Genomic DNA, 20,280 nt, shown 5'->3' on the forward strand with positions numbered 1-20,280 from the left:
CCTGTTAAGAGGTATTTTGTGGGGGCTGCTAGGGCAGGCTGCAGCTCGAGGAGGAGTGTCTATGCCAGGACCCATCCCTCGGGGCGGGCTGTGGGTGTCCCCCCCGCTGCGGCGGCGAGGGATAGCTGCACCATCAGACCTCAATCTCACTCTGCAAAGAATCCATCACAAGACTAGGTCACCGTCCGTCAGACCGAAAGCAGCTGGTTGCATGCTGTGAGAAAACTGCTCAGCTCCCCGAGTTCAGAGCAAACCAAACTCAGGCCTTTTGGCTCCAGAAGACTAAGGCAAGAGGGAAGACAGACATTTTAGCCAGTGCCAAGAAAGGGACAGCATTGCACCTTCCTTCCTTGCTAAGCCCTACATTAGCAATACACATGAAAACCCCCTCCATGCTCACATGACTCACTGGAGCCTTCCCCTCTGTCTTGCCCTGCCACCACACACTGACTCCCCACACGACAGCAACCACCACTGTGTTCACAGGAAAAGGAGAGTTTCCCTACCTGCCCAACACTCCCCCAAAGCCATAGTCCACAATGTGATCTGTTGGAGACTGGATGTCATTCTTGGAGGAAGCTTTATCATCCAGCAGGGGCCCGCTGCTCGCCTCGCTGTCTGCCTTCTGACTCAGGCTGTCAGAGAATGCATCATCCCTAGGAAAAGGAGACCTCCATCAGCTACAGGGCTGCGCCCCAGGAGAGAGGGAAGGGCCCAGCCACAGTATGGATCTGAACACCATCACTCCAGCACCTCTAGGTTTTATTAACAAAGGACTGGACCAAGGCCACAACTCCAGACAGCACCCAGAGCTTGGAAAAAGCAAACATCACATCTCTGTATTCTCCCACACTGCATTTGCCATTTGAATGGATCCAGGTGCAGTAATTGTAACAGAAGTGGCATGTGCAGAGGACCCTGAGATCTGCCCACAGGCCTAGTGGGCACTGAGCAACACCAGGTCCACGTACACAGGGGCCATGGCCAATGCTAAGCCTGGGCCATGCACTTGGAGCAGTCAGTGACAGACAGAGTCGGGCACACTGGAGTGCAGCACTTAGGGCTTGAACGAGAAACCATTGGAGCAATGCAAGGAGAGGCAAATGTGAACAGGTCCAGATTTCTCACCAAAGTCATTAAACCTGGGAAAATCAGATCACCTGTTTTAGGTGGCTAACGTGGACCTTGTGTAGGTATGTGATTTTAACATCCTGGACCAACATACACCACTTTACTCACATGTCTTGCACCACAATGTACTGGTGGGGTATGAGGCCATCCACACCATTGTGTCTCCCTTCCCACCAGTCTTCTGATGCCCGATGGTACAGGAGGAGTGAGGCCCCTTTCTTGAAGGAAAGCTCTCGTGGAGATCGTCCAATGTAGTCAAACTTTGCTATGGCTTCAATCTGCTCCACTTCTGCAAAGGACAGATAGAGAAAAGTTCAGCTCAACAATCTCAAGGGCACAATCAATCCTAGAAAGGGGCATCTCACCAGAACAGCACTCATGCTGCTGCCTTAGCTTCCCCAGAGCACCTTACACTGAGGACAAACCAGCTTATTTTTAGACTGATCAATTCTTTTTGGTCTTCCAGCCTTTCTGGAATTCCTCACAGACTCACAAACTACCAGCAACTACAAAAAGCTACAAACCAGACAGGAAGTAACTGAAATTTCCCTGCATGCATGTGGCATCATCACCCACATTCTCGTTTTCCATCTATGAGGTGATGTCTTCAGTTACAGAACCCGGTTATCTTCCAGTCTGGGATCCTGTCAAGCTATGTCAGACACTGTGATCAAAGCCCCACTTACTGTCTCTTCCTTGCCTTACCCTGGAGACGGTTTGGCCTGAATTATTGATGAGTAAAGAATCCCCCTTTGGGGATCCCCACAGAAGGGATGATAGGAGCTCTGGCCAGGCAGCTGCTCTGCCTCACTGCCCCTATCTGCAGACCTTCCAGCACACCACCTCACCTCTTCTCCCCTTTTTCTAATTCCAGCTCTACCAAACACCAGGGATTCACAAATGGGGAGCTCAGGGCCTGAAATCCAAGAGGGCTGAGGCAGGACTTCACCGTGGGAGGTTGTGTGCACACCAGGAACCTCTGAGGCCTTGGCCAAGGGCAACACCCTGGGAGCTGCAGGTGCACCCAAAGAGGAGCCCACAGCAGCAGCACACTGCCAGGGAGCTCTGCAGCACCAGCAACAGGGGATGCTCTGGAGGAGAGGTAGCAGGGAGGGTAAGAGCTCTCACTGCCCTGATAAAATGCCAAGTTTCCCAGCAGGGAGGGTGCATGGGACGAGGGAGAGGCAAAGAAGGAATATGTACATTCAGGAAGTAAAGCTGCTCCTCTTCGCCACACTTGCACCACAGTTAATCACCCAGAAACTCCAATCTGAGCTATTAATGTGGCCACTCAAGCATAAAATTGGCTAAATGGCAGCTTGCTCTCTCCTTCATCTTCTAGTCCTGTCAGCTCCTGTTTGCAGCTGAGAGCAGGCTTCTGCCAAGGAGATGGCTGCTCAGCAGGGCATGACCCACAGCATAATGAAATCCACTGGAAGACCCCTTGCGTGGAGGGCCCCTACTGGGGCCACTGATGTCCACTGTCCTTCCCACTGTGCATCCAAGGAACCAGATGAACAGAGTCTGCCCCCTCACATTAGTCCATCTCCCTTCCTGTTCTCATGAGCCATTTCACACACCATGACCTCGTGTAAGCACAGATGACAAGGAAAAGGGAAAAAAGGTCATAAGTGAGATTAATAGTATCTCATAAAACAGCTCCAAAAAACCAACCCCGTACCCTGCCATGGAGTCAGACACTGTGCAGGTCCATGCACGTCCTCTGATGGAAACCTTATAACCAACACTTATTAACATCCATGTGCAGTTCTAAGGACACGGAAACCCTGTGCCAGCCACTAGTCCAGCCCCTAACCCTCCAAGGAGCAGGGTGCATGCTGCCCCCCTGCCTGCACAGCTCTCCCAGCACTGCCCCCACGGCTGCCTGGGCTCACCGTCGTCGCTGGTGTGCGGCTCCGTGCCATTGTCACGATCGGCCTCGTCAATGGTGCCCGGCTCGCTGTGCGGGCTGTCACTGCAAGGAAACACAGCCTGCCTTCAGAGAAAGGAGGAGGTTGTTCCCCAGGCACTCCACACAAGTGGAGGGACATTCTGGCCCCAGTGACACATGAAAGAGTTACGGTTTTGATTTTTATAAGACTGAGATAGTGATTTGAAATCACAGCAGATTTCTGAACTCTGAGAACGGCAGACACGCACCACGACCTCAGGCCCAGAACATCACGTTCTGTTGCTCAAACATCTTACTTGTATTTGGCAAAACAAATATAAAGTGATACCAAGCTATAATGTTCCACCCACTGACTCACAATGAGCTTCAGTGTTTCACCCTCCAATTGCCTCAGTGAGGATGGTGGCAGGTGATCAGTGTCAGGGCAGATTAGGCCTCAGAAATGTACAAAATCTGCACACAAATTAGTTCAAGTCTGTTACAAATACCAGTTTGTTAAAACTTCTATCTGAATGGGAGTTTAGAATTCCAGCATTCTTCAAGCTAACATGTAATATCACTTACACTTCTAACCTGGGAGTCCATGGAATTTTCCTATCCTGCCTACACCAATTAGGGCAAGTCATGCACCAGAAAGACACAGTGCAATGCAGCCAGTTAACTGGGTTAAGTCCTGCACACCATGGAGTCCCACCCCGTCCTTACCAGTACTCCTCCCCTCCAGTCATGCACTTCTCATAGACAGGTCCTTCCAGCTCTCTGTGGCTGGGGAAGATGCCCTCGTGGTTAATGATGATGGTTTTGATGACCTCATTGACATGGGCTTGGCAGGACACCGGATCCTGCCCGTCTGGAATGTGCATCAGCGTGGGCCCGAAGCAGATGGCCAGGTTGTAGGGATCCATCATATTCTCATCACTGTACTGTGACAAGCTGCAGGCACAAGCATTAGGAAGGTGCAGTGCTGGCTTCCCCGTTTGCTCAGGAAGATTTGTCCCCAGGAAACACACCCCAGGGCCCAGGAAAGCAATGGCTGAGCTGTACCTCCCTGAACACACAGCCACGGCTGGGCAAGGCTGAGGAAGGAGCAAAACACAACTCTCCATGGCAATACCAAAAAGGATGAATAAAACTAAGACAGGGAAGCCTTGAATTAAAAGGAGGGCAAGGAGAAGCTCAGCAAAATAGGGGGAAAACAATTACTCACTGATTAAGGAAAGCAAACAGGTATCTCATGACAACGATGACAGCTCGGGGCAGAGTGATGATGATTTGCTGGATCTGGTGCACTCGCTCAGAGGGGTTCTCGATTTCTGCAACACACAGAAAGCACATCCTTATACCTTCTCAGGAGAGATAACACAGCACCAGAGGGACCTGTTCCAGATTTAGTAGCCCACTAGGCAAGGAAAACAACAGCCTGTTTCCAGATCTGATCCACTGGTCTGGCAGAGAATCTGAACCGGGTCTGAGGCAGCAGTTTGAGACCCACTCCTCTTCTCATCAGCACACAAAGCCCACAGCTGCTCCCAGAAACCAGCTTCCTTCTGTAGGAAGGAGGGTGCCTTAGAGCTGTGGTCTCTCAGAGCCAGATTCCTCGCTTGGGGATCCCAGCCCTGCCCACAGGGATGATGCCCCAGACACCTACCAAGGGGGCTCAGCACCACTCCCACAGCAGGTGGTACCACGGTCCAGCCCCAAAGGCACTCTTTTAACCTCCTGTCTGCTCAATACATTATGTAGATGGTTAATCCTGGGGGTTTTGTTTCACAGAAAGAAGTCAGAGAACCAGGGCTTTCCTGAGAGCAGTCAGCCTCAGATGCATGGAATAAGCCACATCAGTGCAGAGGTACTTACTTCATTACAGTGGCTCAAACTTTAACATTTGCTAATCACCATAAAATTCACTGACAACATGTAGCTGGGCTGCCATTTGTTCAAAAATTCTGAGCAGAATTTGGCTTCAGTCCAAAGATGGAAATCTTTGTAATATTTTGCTTTGGAAATCTTTCCTTTTGAGGAAACTACTTATCCCCTGTCATTGCTGACTGAGTTCTCTACTTCTGCAAATAAGAACTGGATAAAAACTTACAATAATAGATTCTCTTCTGAAACCCAGAGGAACAAGCAGTCTTGAAGCACTTGCCTTGTTTTACTTAGCAGAAATGTTTCAACTGGCTGTAAACAGGATGAATTATTGGAGTAATCATCAATCACTTGACAATACAGGCACAGCCCTGAGTGAACCTTTGCAAACAAAGTGCCTTTTCTCCCCATCTACTTTTCATGTGCATTTGAGAAACATGTCCATGTAAACTCTCAGTCCCCAAAGGTAAAAGTAAAGCCAAGCTCTCCCCTGTGCCCAGGAAGCCAGGCTGCCCCATGGCAGCAAGGGGAGGAGACACTTTGTGGGCCCAGGACCTGCCCAGCAGCCCCTGCTGCAGAGCATGGGCTCCAAACACCTTCCCAGAGGCAGGGGAAGTCCAGGTGGCTCCATGATGCCCTGCACCAAACCAGCTGCCTTTAACCTTTCACTGTTATCACAACACGGGGCAGAACACCCTACAGCAAGGGAGACATTTCACTGAGCACTGGTTTCCAAAGGCTGAGGGTTCTGTACCTGTGCAGTCAGCACACCTATTACACAGCCTGTGTCTGTGTCGCAGAAAAGCAGATGCACTTCTCATAAAATGAGAAAAAATGAGAATACTATCCAGAAAATTAACAGATGATGTTTGCAATGAAAAGCTCCCAAAAGCTTAATAAATTGCACAAATTGGCATTAAGAATGGTTCCAAAGCACAAGCTTATCTGCCAGCACACAGTCACATCACCAAGCTCCAGGCATACCTCCTGGCACAGGAGGAGACTGTCCCACCCTGCAGGCTGCACACCCAGGGGGCAGCCAGAGCCAGCTCTGCCACCCAGGCTCCAGCTCCCTGTCTGGGGCATGACCCTGGGGCAGGAGCAGCCCCTTGTCTCACCATGTCACAGGGGTGCTGCTGCAGTGTTACACCTCAAAACTGAAAGGCAATAGTGGAATTCCTAAAGATACTATCTAAAACAACTGTTCTTGAAAAACAAGAGGAAATTCCTCTCGTTCTGGAACAAGCCCATCTCTGCATTATTCCCCTCTAGACAGCATCTGTCTTTCCTGACATCCCTAAATCTCTAGCAGTTATGCACATTAACATCAAGGAGGGGGAAGGAGCCATGGAATGCCAGATGAAGAACTTCAGCACATGTTCACCAGCCAGCAACCCAGGTACCCGTGAACCCTCAAACGACCCTGACACCTCTCCTGTGAAATCAAATCATCCTGCGGCCAAAGAGCACAACTCACTCCTCCATCATCTCCAAAACATCAAATTCATTCTGCCTTCTTCCTTCCCCCCAGGGGACTCATTCCCATGACATGCCAATAAATAAATGTCATCACCACAAGCTACTGAGAGAAATAAGCCCCAGCTGGGATATCTGTTTCTTCAGTTGCAGAGGAACAAGTGGAGCTGAGAGGAGAATGCAGGACAGAAGAAGAAGCAACCTGACGTCAAGCCCAGACCTTTCATGATTAAAACCCTCAGCTTCCCCCTCTGCTCACATCCCAAAGTACTTTTTACTACTTCTCTTGTCCCACCCTATTCTCCAAGAAGAGATGTCACATGTACTTACTTATAGTAGATATCAAATCTTGAAACCTTTCCTTAGGAAAGAGGGGGTTTTCCAGTCCTCGGAAATACAGCTTCAAGACTCCAGCCACTGAATTTATGTCACGTTCATTTTGATCATCAGCAAGGGGATCTTCACCTGCCCAGAGAGGAGTCTTTATTTCCAGCACTACTATCAAGTTGGACTAATGCAACAAGTGTTTTCTATACATCAAAATTTCCCCCCATTCAGAACCCCCCTGTGTGTGGAAGTGCAATGCTGAGCATTTGCCAGCAAGAGGAGAGTTCACTAAGGCAGCAACACAGCATCACGCTGAGACATCCTAGAGCCCTACCCACAAAACCCTAGTTTATTGTGGAGATTTTAAACTTGGCCTGAAAATGAGGATGTTATTAATCGGTTTTCCTTCAGAGTTTCCAGCCCAGTGCATTTTTGCATTTAAGGCAAGAGCTCAGAGAGCTGAGCAGATCTAAAGGATGGTGGGTGAAAGCCTGAGGGGACAGGCTTAGCTGGAGGATGCAATTATGGCCCTGGAACAGACCAAGCAGCTCTGGATGGCACTGTACTGACTTGTATCTATAAAAGGCTTTCAAAACCCAAGGGATTGGGATACCAATTCCTCTTAAACTAGATGTGCAAGTCCTCCAAGCCTTTCACAATCTCACCACTACCCTATTCATTGGCCTGGCCACATCCACCCTGACCCTTCCACGCTGCTCAAGGTTAATGCTATGGAGGCCATCAACCCCATCGAGCCTGTCCCTTTCACAGCATCACCTTCCCTCAGTAACAGCAGGACTGCCCTGCCTTGCCAGCCTTACATCCCCAGTGTGCTTTTCCCAACAGAACTACTGCCAACTCCACAACCAACACTGCCACCAGGTACAGGTGGAAATGATGCTCCTCCCTGACAAATGGCTGCAGGAAGGAGGAAGATGGATCCCCAACAAACCCACCTCTCTCAAAGGAATTCTTGATGTCGTTGACTTCCACCTGGGAGCCAGGAACCCGGAAAATGCCCTGCTGCTGGAGGCCTGGAAAGGAACCACACTTTATAAAGTCTGGGGCAGCTGTTCCACAGTGCTTTCTGGTAAAGACCAGCAGAAACTGGGAGTCCACATGCCCGGAAAGAAAGGCTCCGAGAGTAGGGAGGGGACAGCCTACTACAATTATTTTCTGCTCACATTCTCCAACCAAGGGCCCCGGGTCAAAGCATTAAAAGGCTCCTGATGACCTGGGGTGTGAGTGAACAATCTAACCTGAATAAATCATTACAAGACCTAAGTATTTGTCAGTCATCCAAATGCTACTCCACAGTCGATGCCATTGTAACTGTAACCTGAACGCTGCAGCGAGGGCTGTGGGCACCTCTGCTGTATCTCACTGCTAACTACAAGCATTTCATTCCTTTCCAGAAAGGTTCTCTGGGTATTACTGAATTAACTTACCATACAAATTGATGTAACGAATGCAGCTTTCTACTACGAGTGGGATAGCCTGTCCCGAGTCCTTCATGAAAGGAAAGAGTAAAAAATTACTAGCTTATTGATAAAAAATGCATTAAAGTCTGCAAAAACAGAGACTTGAAAATCAGTGCCATTGAGTTTAGTAAGAGGATAGGCAAGAAAAGGAAGCGTTACAGACACCAAGCCATCAAAAAGTGCTGGACATACTATGTGCAGTCAGCTATGCACAGAGCAAGCTCTCTCCAATGTGTGTGAGAGACTGCTGCTCACTATCCGGCTGAGACAGGAGGCTGATGCAATGGGATCACAGCTATTCCATTTCAAAGGTGTAATGCTGAGCAAAAAAAACTTGTGCTATACCTGTCTGATGAAATAAGCTTCCAGTAACAGAGCTTACAACAATATTTCCACCTAAAGAAAGAGTTATTATCAGTAGATTCTAAAGAAAACACCAAAACACCACCGTGTGTGAAACAAACTGCCTGTGCTTGAACCTGTGATGAGCTCTGGTTTTTGTTTCAAAGCCACTTCTCTCCTGGCCCCTCATGGAAGGAGCTCAAAGTGAGATGTGAGCTGTGTCTGAGTGCCTAAGAGGATGTGTATGTTCCTGAGGGGCTGTGTGGGGTTGTTCTCTCCGGCAGAGTATGGCTGCAGCTCTCTGTTCATCTGCTCCGTCCCACAGACGGGCCTGCAGTAAATACCTGATTTCTCGTTCGCGCATTCCTCCTTCCTCTGAGAACACAAAAAAGCAGCAGAGTGGGGAAAAAAAGAAAAGATTAAGCAAGGATAAGTTCAGTTAGAGGTAAGCATCTGTTTCGGAGGCCATGAACGCTCAAATGCAATGGCAGCTTAGCAAGGTCCAACCCAGGCTTTGGGCTGTCCACCCCCTCCCGACCCCACCTGCCACGCTGCACCCCAGCCTCGGGACCACAGGAGCCTCTCTGATCTCTGCCCTGCAGCACCCCCGGGAGCACGAGGCCAACCCCGGCCCCTGCCCTGCCATGCCCCAGGAGCCACCCTGCAGCCACCCCACAGCAGCCGTGTCCCCGGCCCTGGGGACAGCTCCAGCAACACAGCACCATCCCTGAGGAGCCTCTGCTGGCACAGGACACCTGTCTGCTCAGATGAATTTCCACTGCAGCTAATTCCCTCTCCACAGTGCAGAACAGGCCGGACTTTAATGAGCATTCCCTTTTTAAAAATCAGTTTAAGTAGGGAATAATTACAAGTATTAAAGAGATTACCAGCTTTGTCAGTCAGGCCTGTACATTACTGGTGACACTGCACTGCTCACAAACACCACCCTTAGGCTTGCGGCTGCACTACAAGAGCCTAAGAGAGTAAGTCAGAGCTGGACAATGCCTATTAGTTTACCTAATCCAACAGTTTGTCATGATGCTTCCTACAGTATTTTCACTACAGCTTTCCTCAGCACAGGATTAAACAAGCTGGGTAACAGGAACAGCATCACTTCCTTTGGAAATCCCTCAAGCACCCAGGCAATAGCAAAGTGCTGGATTTTGGAGGATCAGCACCTAGATAGCTGTCCTTTGCAACAAGTCCCACATCCACATCTCTTCACTTTCGTCCTCAAATCTCTCCTCCTGGGCAATTTCCTGGGATGAGCAGGGACAAGTGCCCCCCTTCCAATGGAATTCAGAGTTCATCTGAGTCCACCCAAGCTTAAGTGAAGAAAATACTTTGGGCCACATCTCTGAAGGCCACACACTGCACGTTGCCAGCCATGGTGAGGAGGGAATGCCTCAGCAGCAGTGCAGGAACAGCAGCAGCATCTCCTTGCCTGGCATGCTCAGAGACAACAGGCCTCAGCCACCTCTCAGCAGCTGGCACCAAGACAAGCCAGCTGGTTATTATCAATATACCTTGTTTCGGGATGAGGACAGCACAGTTAAATTCCCACCTGCACACATGGTACCCCAGTTCAAGGCTACCAGTCCTTAAAACTGGGAGATGCTTTCCAGGAGCTTATGAGTCATTTTGCCTCCCCCCTCAGACATGGGGAAGACAAACGTCTGGAAAAAGGGAAGGTGGGGGATTTGTTGATCCTTGGAGGGTGCCAGGGTTATCCCTGCTGTCTGATCTTCCCTTCTGGGATGGGTGGAAGAGCACTGGATGACAGGGACACTCAGCCAAGAGGACCTCAAGCCCCACAGCCGGGCAGCATGGCCAATGGCCACCAGCCATGAGGGCCCTCACCAGTGCCCTAACCCTAGGACATGCAGGTGGTGGCAGGATGGGTAACACAAGGAAGACACCAGGACAGCTATGGAGAGAAATGGTCACCGAGGCAGAGTGTGCACTGGCCACGTAGACTGGGTGCAGGGCAGGCCAGAGAGACCCCAGTGAGGAAGGAAAGCAGCCAGTTAGGACAGGAAAGCCACCATTACATTCACAGCGTTCATAAACTCTTACTGTCAGCCAATGAGTACCTTAATGAACGTTTCCATATTCCCGTTAAAGAGTTTATGATTATAGACTGAGAGAGGCCTAGGTCTCCTCATTTTCTGTGGCTTAGGGGGAAGACATGGGGGCCTGGGAGAAAATGGAACAAAAGAAATCAACAAAACACCAACATAAATGCAATGACAGGGTGAGATCTCAAAGGTTATGACCAAGAATAAAAAATAAACCAAACAGAAAAATCCCTCTGTGAGGACTCAATACAGGGCTCCACACACTCCAGTGTCCCTGCCCCACGGACGCGGCTCCACCAGGGGCGCGGCTCTGCGCCTCCACACCACATCCAGTGCCCACAGCTCCAGGGACCTGCCCTCCACTGACTCCAAAGCCCTTATCCAGCAGCCTGGGGCTACCCCAGCACTACCTGGGCTAACTAGTTCTGGAGCAGAGGCCCCACTCCCAGCCAGAGCGGAGCTGGAGCTGTTCACCATACGCTACACATGGAACTTCAAGTCAAGGTCAAGACTGCAGCCTTTATTTAAGCAATAAATCCAGATTAATCTTGATAATAGAAACCTTTAACAGCAATAAGCCAGCCTGGCCATTACTTTCCATCCCCATAATCTTCCGGTATTTCCCCATCAGGCAGACTCTAACCTCAGCTGCAGCCACACACCACAGTCTAACTACCTGTTGTTACAGGTTTCTTGAAGACTCCTAGTTTGTACAGTAAAAAAGTCATCTTCAGATACCAGACAGTGACAGAGCAGTAACTATACCAACAACCACAGCTTCAATGAAAAACAGGTGATCAGGAATACTCTTCATGAGGAACTTACTTCATTGAAGCCAGAGAGTAAAAATTCTGCTGATCTCAGCTGGTCATAACTGCCTTTGGTACCCACCATCTGCAGATACAGTTCTCCCTTTCTGAGATGCCAGATACCAAAACTACTGCTCAGTGTTTGTGCTAGCACCAGGGATGACATCTTAGAAGTAAAACAAAGGTGTTGGTGCACAGTAGGACTTTTAACACCTTCCTCCTACCTCCACCAGTTCAGCACTCCATCAGCCTGAAAAAGCACCAAGAGCATCTGAAGAGCTCAACTCATACCTTGATATAACCAGACTAAGTTGTCCTCTACCTCCAGGCTATACTGATGCCTGCAAAGAGATCACAACTGCAAACAAAAAAAGAGTGCTAGGAGCCTTCATGCAAAAGTTCTCCCAAAGCAGAGGCAAATAAACATGTACAATTTACACAGAAGCAAAGATGACAATTGTGATCTGCTGGGTCCTTTATCACATCTTTATTGAAGCAATTTGACTCTACACTTCTATAGTTTGTAACCACTCCTTCAACTGGTAGCTGAGGAGCAGGAATCACTGCCATGCCACCTGACTCTCAGCTGAGCAGCCACGTGCTATTTGCTGCCCTGTCATCTCCTCTCCCCAGGGATGCCCTGGCTGGGACAACCTGGCCTCCTCATCTCTCTGGTGGGAAGGTTATCCTGCCTACACATTCAGCCCTGCCTGGCACAGGGAAGAGACAGCCTCTTGTTTGTTTCTGTTTGTGAAGGAAAAGCAACTGCTGAAACAGCAAACAGGAGCAGCAGGGAGCTGTGCCTTCACTCTCATGTAGGAGGCTGCTACTCGTGCCTCTGATGGTTTTGGCCTGCAAATCCACCACCCCACGGTCACCCACTCTAGACACACAAGGCTCCCCACTGCAAGTTCTCCCTGTGGTTTTAGGCAGCCATGGGGATGTGCTCTCCCCATCCAGCTCATCCCAGGGGCCAGAGCTGGCCTTGCAGGCTGTCTGCCTGCTCCAGAGCACCTCGGTGCTGAGGCACTCACTGCCATCCTGTGCTCTCCTGTAGGGCAGGGAAGCCCCTCTGTGTCCTGGTGGCACCTCAGCACCCTGCAGCACAGCCCTGGGCATGCCTGGCCCTGGTGCCAGCAGCATGGTCCCCTCCAGCCAGAAGGAGAGAGCCAGGCACCCCCCCAACTCTGTGAGGGCAGCCTCTTCCTGCCTGGAAAGGCAGCCCAGGCTTCACCATCTGCTGCAGCACTTCTAACAGGGAACGCAGGAGGTTTTGCTGGTATTGCAAATTTTATTAAACACTGAAATAGGATTGCAAAAGGATAACACAGAGAGAGTTTGGACATGTTCTGGGGGAAGTCTGGAGGCGTTGCTGGCTGGTGTCTTACTGTTAGAAAACCAGTACATGTGCAGAAAGCCACCAGGGCTGTGTGGAGATGCTTTACAGACTGGACACAGATCAAAGACTCCTCCCTGTGTCATTCCCTCCCACCACCATCTCCTGCTGGAGAGGCTGGAAGTCTCTGCACTGCCAAGCAAGGAGAGCAGAGCTGGGAGAGGCTTTCAGGGAAGTATCAGAGTCCTCAAGTGAACAGGGTGGTAGGACCGGGTGGACATCCCTGTGTGGCACTGTCTGAACACAACCCAAGCTCAGCTAAACTACAAGGCACCACACCATGCTGACACAGCACTTCCAGGCACCTCAAAACCAGTCAGCTGGAGATCACACTGCAGCAAAACCAAGGGCCTGTTTGTCATCACCCTAATTAATCCACTCCAAGCAATGCAGCCGAGAAGCAGGGCAGCGATGTGGGGAGCCTGGGGCTGCCAGCCCGCCAGCACAGGGTGGATGGAGATGGTTTAACCTGAACCCCACCAAGCTGAATCAGTAGCAAAGCCAACCACCCTTCCCACAGCCACCCTCCTCCTCCTAGAGCCAGCCCTTCCCAAAAGGAGATAAAGTGGGAGAAACTGCTCACCTGGTTGTTCCGCATTCGGCTCTTTCACCTATGAAGAAACACAAGATTCTATCATCTCTCCACATTAGTCACCGTTTAGTCAAACGCACCTCCTGGTTCTGAACACCCTGGGTTAATGGGTTCTGAATGTACCCACGGGCCCCGCGGGGTGGGGAGCTGCTGAGCTGGCTGCTGTACAAACCCCTGCCACTCAAAGGCACATTAGAATGCCCAGACTCAGCCACAAGAGAGGGAAAGCATCTTCAGTTCCTGATAGGAGAGGCTTATTTGCACTATGAAGCCCATCTCATCAATAACCAGAGGCACTGCAGGACCCCTGCAGGAAATGCTCATTCACACTAGCTGGGATTGGCCAACCCCAAGCAGGGAAGCTGCAGCCTGATAAGGGCTGGAGTCCCCAGGGAAGCTGCTGAGGTTATCTCACTGCCTCTTGGAGGACCACTAAGCACCTGAGTGCAGCAGAGTGCACAGTTCCTTGGCTTTTCCTGGGAGATTACAGCCCATCTAATCACCATCAGGCAGACTCTGATCTGGCTGTCAATATTCTCATTCCCTTCATGCATTTTCAGTGCTTGGATTTCATATGAATGGCAGCATATCACCACTGATAAGATCTGTTCATTTTTTTAAGTATTTGTCAACCCACTGAAAAAAAACTAAACTCATTTCACATGCTGTTTGTGCCTTTCTCCAAGGCCAGGAAAGCTGATTTATTCCTCCTTTTTCTAAGACACATAAAAGGGAGCATTTGGCTACACATGCCTCCTTCCTGCTCTCCCTTGGCACATGCAGAAAGTAAGCTTGCAGCCAATTCCTCACTGAAAAAGAAAAAAAAAATACAATATTTTGCAAAGCCAGACTTCTTCCTAATGAGAATCAGCTCATGCTGAAACGCAGCATTTGGCATTTCAGGTCTAAATATTTGCTGAACGCCTACATAGCAGGATGATCCCATGGCCTGGGAGAAATTCAGAGAGTTTTCATATGAAAATCTTCCATAGCTGCTTTTGCACAGTTCCAGAGAATCAAGATGCCCGGCCCTGCACTCCTCCCACATCTAGCATTAGTTTGGCTCTCGTGTGACAGACTAGGATGGTGATCAAATTAATCTTCACCATCACTTCTCACACCAATCCATAGAAGCCCCACAGATCTAGCCCTGCAGCCTCCCTCGTGCTCACACTTTGTGCCTCGGCTTGGCTCAGTGTTCAATGAGTGGAGCACAGCACAGGATCTAACTAGAAAGTGGATTTTAAGGCTAAATAAATTTGGCAGAGAATATATGTTTGGCCAAATAGCCAACAAAAACCTTTTTTTTTTTGATACACTGAGACATGGACCATTTGTGTATTTGAATTTAAATATACTCTCTCCAGCTGGAAAATCAGGACACTAACTCATCTCCATCTTCTTTACATTGGCAACAATGTGATTTTAAAAAAACCCTTTAAAGAAGCTAAAATCTTCCAGGGACATGGCTGCACATCACTACCCCAGCAGTGGCAGATTCCAGACACAGATGTACACTCCTGCCTCCCTCAGAATTTACTGTCCCCTCTGTTGCATGAAGCCTGTTCATATATGCTCTAAACCAAACTTCTGAAGTAATCTGGACTAATAAAAGCCTGCTACGGAAAAGTTGTATTGAAAAACAAGGATCATTTTGCAGTTCTGGTTTAGAGCAAGTCAAAAACCTGCAGCCAAGGGGCCTATGAAACCAACAAGCCTGCTGGCAAATCTGTAACACAGGCCCCCAGCATCAAGGACAGCACCTGTGTTCAGGGCTGCACTAAAAGGGAGAGAAAGGAAACAGGCAGAGGGTTGGGGTGGGTGGGAATCTCTTTGCTGCTGCAGAAGTACCACAGCTCTTTGGCATGAAAGGTTCAAATTTCTCTATGTGCACTCCCAAAGAAAGGTGGAAGAAGAGTAACATTCCAGGGAAATAATGATTTTGCATGTTACTGGTTAAACCTGGCAGTAGCAGCCAGCCACAGAAGCCATCAGTTCCTCAGGAAAACCCAGCAGGGAAGACCGAAAGGTGACATGTGGTTTAAAACCACCTCATGCAACAGGAGTTTCCTCCCTGGACCTGTCCCCACCACTCACCTTCTCCAAGAGTCTGCTTCAGCAAGTCATGTTTAGCCTGGAGCTTCGTGATAAGATTACTGCCATTCAGATACTCTTTAAATTTCTGGAATTGAAAAAATAAAACAAACGAGGTGTGTTAAGACTCTGGGCAGACACAGTACTTGCTGTGCAGGTCTGCCCAGGGGCTGCTGGAGGGGCTCGGCAGGCTCCAGCAAACCCGGCTGCGCCGCAGGGCTGAGCGGGCTCTGATCACACTGCTCCAGCCACAGCCCTGATTTTATTGGCCCCGTCTCCTTGGTGCTGCACCTCCTGCCTGGGAATGCAAGGAGCTCCAAAGAAAAGAGTTCAAAGAAGCTTTCTTTCCTCAGGCCTCTGAGAATGGCCAGGAAAATGAGAGGCTTTCCCTCCCCCAGCAGCCGCTTTGCCTTTGTGCAAACAAGCGCTGCAGAGCCAGAACCGCCAGCCCTTCCAGGGCAGGACCCTCGGACGCCCTGTGCACCCGGGGGCACCGCGGCCAGCACAGCCCCTCCTTGCATTGCCACGGCACCCCACAGCAGTCAAGAGCAAGCGATTTCACAGATAAGAGGAGTGAGGGAGACAGGAGATGGAAAATGAAAGGCAGAGAAAAGCTACATTATTGCAGAAAGCGTAAATAAAAGCCCAAGCACAACTCAAAAGTTCTCTTCCCCCTCCCCCCTGCCTCAAATCGGAATAACAACACTGTAAAGAGAAAGCAGAAACTTTTCTATGCACATGTAATATGCTACCAACCGAAGCCTACCAACCATGCTCACGAGAGGGCCCCCCCTGCTGATCTGATGGCTCAGCACCCACATTTCAAGCCCGTTTCAGAGAACCTGAGCCCTGCCTGGGAGCGAAGGGCCGAGGCTGCAGGCCAGGCAGGGCCCAGCGGCCCAGACCCCACGCACACCACAGCCCTGCAGAGCTGCCTCCCACACCCTCCGTGAGATAAAAATGGCCCAGTAGCTCATCCATGGGCCAAGGGCAGATCTTAGCTGTGCAACCCAGAGAAGGAAGGCTTGGCTGATGGTTTAAACTCGCAAGGGCCTCCAGGAAGAGCCACGGGGCTGCCCTGCGGGGCTGGCAGAGGCTGCTGCCCTGCTCTGAGCCCTCCTGCTGAGTTCTGACAGTTTTCAGTCACAACTGGCTGCTCCAGCTCCTCCAAAGAGAAAAGCAAGGCAGACACTGGATTGTCAGTCTCTGTGCACCAACCTGCCACTGAGAAATGCATTCCAACCCCAAATCAGACAGGAGACAAATCCTTAAAGAGACAGAATTGGTTCTTGCTCTTCACTAATGAGCACTTAAAATGGGACTCGGCCCGAGCAATTAATGCTTTGTGTCCGGTATCGCACAGGATGAGACTCACTGTAAAATAGAACATTTCAGTTTCCTGCTGGTTGGCTCTCCTCTTGGCAATGTTTATTTTACTCATGTAGGTCTCTGATGCAGCTGACTTGACCGACTCAGTGGAGCGGCTATGCTGGAAGGCGTCTGAAACATCAAAATCTTCCACCGTCAGCATGTCCTGCAAAGTCTGCATCGTGGCATCCAGCGTCTTCCGCACCTGTTGGAAACAGAAGCCAGCATGGTTTTGAAGCAGACTGGGAAAGTGAAACATCTTGAGCCAAAACAACTGGCCAACAGGCAGCTCCCAAGCGCTGGGCATGCCCTTCCCTGGCTGCAGGCAGCGGGAGCTCTGAGCACACCAGGACACACCAGGCACAACGGGCAAGAGGCCCAGCAACACGGCCTACAGGGCCCAACACCAGACACAAATGCCTCCTCACCTCTTCGTTCTCAATCTTGAGGGTGGCGAGTCGTGACTGGAGCTGGTGGTACCGCATCAGCAGCTCGGTCTGCACAGGCTGCTGGGCACTGACCTGACACACCTGGGACAGAGAAACAGGGGAGCAGTCCATGGGTCATGCACTGGCCAGACATAAGACATTGAAATGCCTAAATGATTCTCTCCAGCATTCACAAGCTCCTCACAGCCTCCAGCAAGGCTGTGTCACCCAGTTTCTAATCAGCAGTGCCCTGGATCCAGGCCAGCACAGAGCACTTCCTACCCAGCATTTGAAAGCTGTACTCTGAAGTGTTCCAATTACAGCAGGTAAATCAAAGCTCCACTTTACAAATCTGGTGGGCAGTTCAGCCCAGAATCAAACCACAGGCTTCCTAATTGGGAGAGATACAGAGCAAGTGGCACAGTGAAAGGAGCAGCCCTAATGAGCCAAGAGTCTCATTAAGCATTGTGTGAAGGCAGCACAGAGGGAGAAGAGTCAGAAATCACGTCAGAGTGATGGTTAAGCAGAGGAGGAAGCCAGGCCAGGCTGCAAGGCAGCTCTGCAGCCCCTCAGGTGAGTACATTACCTCATCCCCCATGTGAGGCTGGAACTCGAACTTCAGCGGTGGGCAGAAGACCTGGTTGCACATGTCCATGATGGTGTGCTTGTCGCTCCGTGCATCCAGGTTGTCCACAGCATTCTCAATGATGTCCAGGCCCTCATGGCGGGAGGTCTCCAGGTTGTACTCAGCAGACAGGTATGTCCTGAATGTCCGAGCGAGGCTGGCGTGGAACCCAAGATCACAGCACTGAGGGACATCAAGGAAGGGTCTGGTCACACAAACACTCCCACCCTTGTTCTGGAGGGTCACATGTACATTAAACACCAAGAAAAGCACCACACGTCCCAGAGATGCACCAGCCCTGTCATACTGGAGTGTAACAGCATCCTGCAACCCCATATGGAAGGGCAAGAAGGAAAGAGGTGCCAGGGATCAAACAGCCAGGCAGTTCAGTGACCCTGTGCTGGAACCTCACCAGGGCACCAGGCTGCAGTGCCCTTCATTTTACTGGGGAGAGCATAGGATCTGCTCAGACAGGACAAAGGAGAAAAGTCATCCAAAAGCACAGCTCCCCCTGGCTACCTGCTCAGCACCAGCCCAGGCCAGCACAACCACAGAGGCCTTAAGGGTGTCCTGTGCCCTGCCATGGTCTCTGGGAAAGAAATGGGCAGAGGGGCTGTGCCACTGCTTGTTCCCAGAGACCTCATGAACTGCTCTGCAAGCACTTTTTACACACAGCAGGTATTTCTCAAAGATATCAAATACAGATGGGCATTCAAGCAAAGTGGCAACAAAGAACATGACCTACAGAACCTGCAAACCCTTCTGTCCTTGCTAGGGAGCTGCCTTCCTCCTCTCTCAGATGGAACGGTTTCTCATGCATGACTGATCCTTCTCATGTTCACCTTGGGGAAAATTATAAAACTTGGAGCTAATTGATGCCAAAATACTGTACATTAGACAAAAGCCTGTTTTTAAACTCTCCTCTCAATATAATTGAGTTTGGCATGTTAAGTATAGCAACAGTATAGGGATTTGCTGCTGTGAACACTTAATTACAGCTGAGCAAAAAGTAACTCTTAGCAGCTCTCGTCCCAGTCCCCAGCAGGAGCCCCAGCACATTGCAGGGCTCTGCTCTGCTCCGAGGGCTGCCCTGGGAGCAGGGGGCAAGGGCAGGCACCAAGGAAGTGCTGAAATTGTGGGGGTCAAGAGATGCTGTTGTACAGAGAGGATGCAGGAAGCAGGAGGAGCAGAGCACATCAGCCCCAGCCACACCGTGGGGCTGTGAGGAGAGCTCAGCCAAACACGAGGGCTGCCATCCAAAACCAAAGCACATCTCTTTCTGGGTAAGAGAGGGCTGGAGCTCCTGACAGAGTATGTAAAGCTAGATAACTACAGCTTTATCCTCTGTGAGGAGTTCCATAATGGTTCATTCCTGTCTCCTGGCACAGCACAGGTACCACTGCAGGGCACAGTCAGCACCAGCAGTGTGGGACCCTCAGTCTGAAGCTGTTTGGGCCCCTCTGCACACAAGTAATGTGACCTGCACAGATATGGCCAGGGACAGGAGAGCTGTGGGCACAGGGACACCTTTGTGGAAGAAACAGAGGGACCCCAGGAGAAACATCTCCCATGGTACATAGCACCAAAGTACCTACAGGCAGCGGATCACTCTCCCCACAGCACCCAGAGACTGCTCCAGGACAGATTACATTACGGAAGTTAGGACACTTTTCTGTCACACAGATTAGAGGAGTGGGAAGTCCTCAGTGTCCAGGCTGTAACCAAAACCACTCTGGCACAGCATGGGCAGGTGTCTGGTGAGTCAGCTTCAGCCCCAATGCAGCCCCAGCTCTCCATGCTGGAAGGACCAGCATGGAACAAGAAGTGATTCCGCATCAGAACATCAGTACTGATAAACCCAAAGTGAAAGATGAAAACGCAGCTGTTGCCACAAGCAGCTCCAACCCAAGAAGCCATCTCATGCTTTCTGCCAATCCAAAAAGACAACCCTCAGCTCTGATCAAGTCACAGGCAGAGCTGCATGTGGTTTAGTCTGTCCTCAGAGCAGCAGCAAAACCCTGACTGGCTGATTCCTGCTCACAGATACAGAAGGTCCAGCTTGCCTGACCCCATCTAGTTTTCACAGCAGTGAAACCACACAGACAACAATGAGGATTCCTGCAGGAACTACCAAATGGTCATAATCCACCATTTATCCTGCTTCTGTTTAGCTTCTAATCTTATTAGTTGAAAACACAGGCAGTTAAGGACTGTATGGCTATGCCTTCATAAAACAGAAAGCAACACAAAAAAAAACAAGGAATCAGGGCAAATTTCTATTCACCACTTGGGGTGAGACCTTGTTCCAGGGCTGTGAGCCTCTCCTGTGAGGCAGCTGCAGAATGAAGTCCTGCT

General features: G+C 50.3%; 1 protein-coding gene across 1 annotated transcript in view; it reads right to left on the bottom strand.

The window, feature by feature from the left end:
* Window positions 1–429: 429 nt before the first annotated feature.
* SRGAP3 (SLIT-ROBO Rho GTPase activating protein 3) overlaps window positions 430–20,280 on the bottom strand; it is a 44,779-nt gene continuing 24,928 nt past the window's right edge. Inside the window, exons 7-20 of the mRNA XM_010003356.1 lie at window positions 17,887–18,108; window positions 17,301–17,402; window positions 16,880–17,077; window positions 15,508–15,592; window positions 13,402–13,429; window positions 10,629–10,731; window positions 8,161–8,221; window positions 7,669–7,746; window positions 6,716–6,850; window positions 4,251–4,356; window positions 3,749–3,976; window positions 3,027–3,106; window positions 1,240–1,420; window positions 430–656 (exon numbers count right to left, since the gene is read on the bottom strand). Of these exons, the coding sequence (XP_010001658.1) occupies window positions 503–656; window positions 1,240–1,420; window positions 3,027–3,106; window positions 3,749–3,976; window positions 4,251–4,356; window positions 6,716–6,850; window positions 7,669–7,746; window positions 8,161–8,221; window positions 10,629–10,731; window positions 13,402–13,429; window positions 15,508–15,592; window positions 16,880–17,077; window positions 17,301–17,402; window positions 17,887–18,108 (1,761 nt within the window). The 3' untranslated portion in view covers window positions 430–502. The remainder of the gene's footprint in view (window positions 657–1,239; window positions 1,421–3,026; window positions 3,107–3,748; window positions 3,977–4,250; window positions 4,357–6,715; window positions 6,851–7,668; window positions 7,747–8,160; window positions 8,222–10,628; window positions 10,732–13,401; window positions 13,430–15,507; window positions 15,593–16,879; window positions 17,078–17,300; window positions 17,403–17,886; window positions 18,109–20,280) is intronic.

This window comes from Chaetura pelagica, unplaced genomic scaffold, assembly GCF_000747805.2.
Source record: "Chaetura pelagica isolate M959 unplaced genomic scaffold, ChaPel_1.0 scaffold328, whole genome shotgun sequence".
Classification (NCBI taxonomy): Eukaryota; Metazoa; Chordata; class Aves; order Apodiformes; family Apodidae; genus Chaetura; species Chaetura pelagica.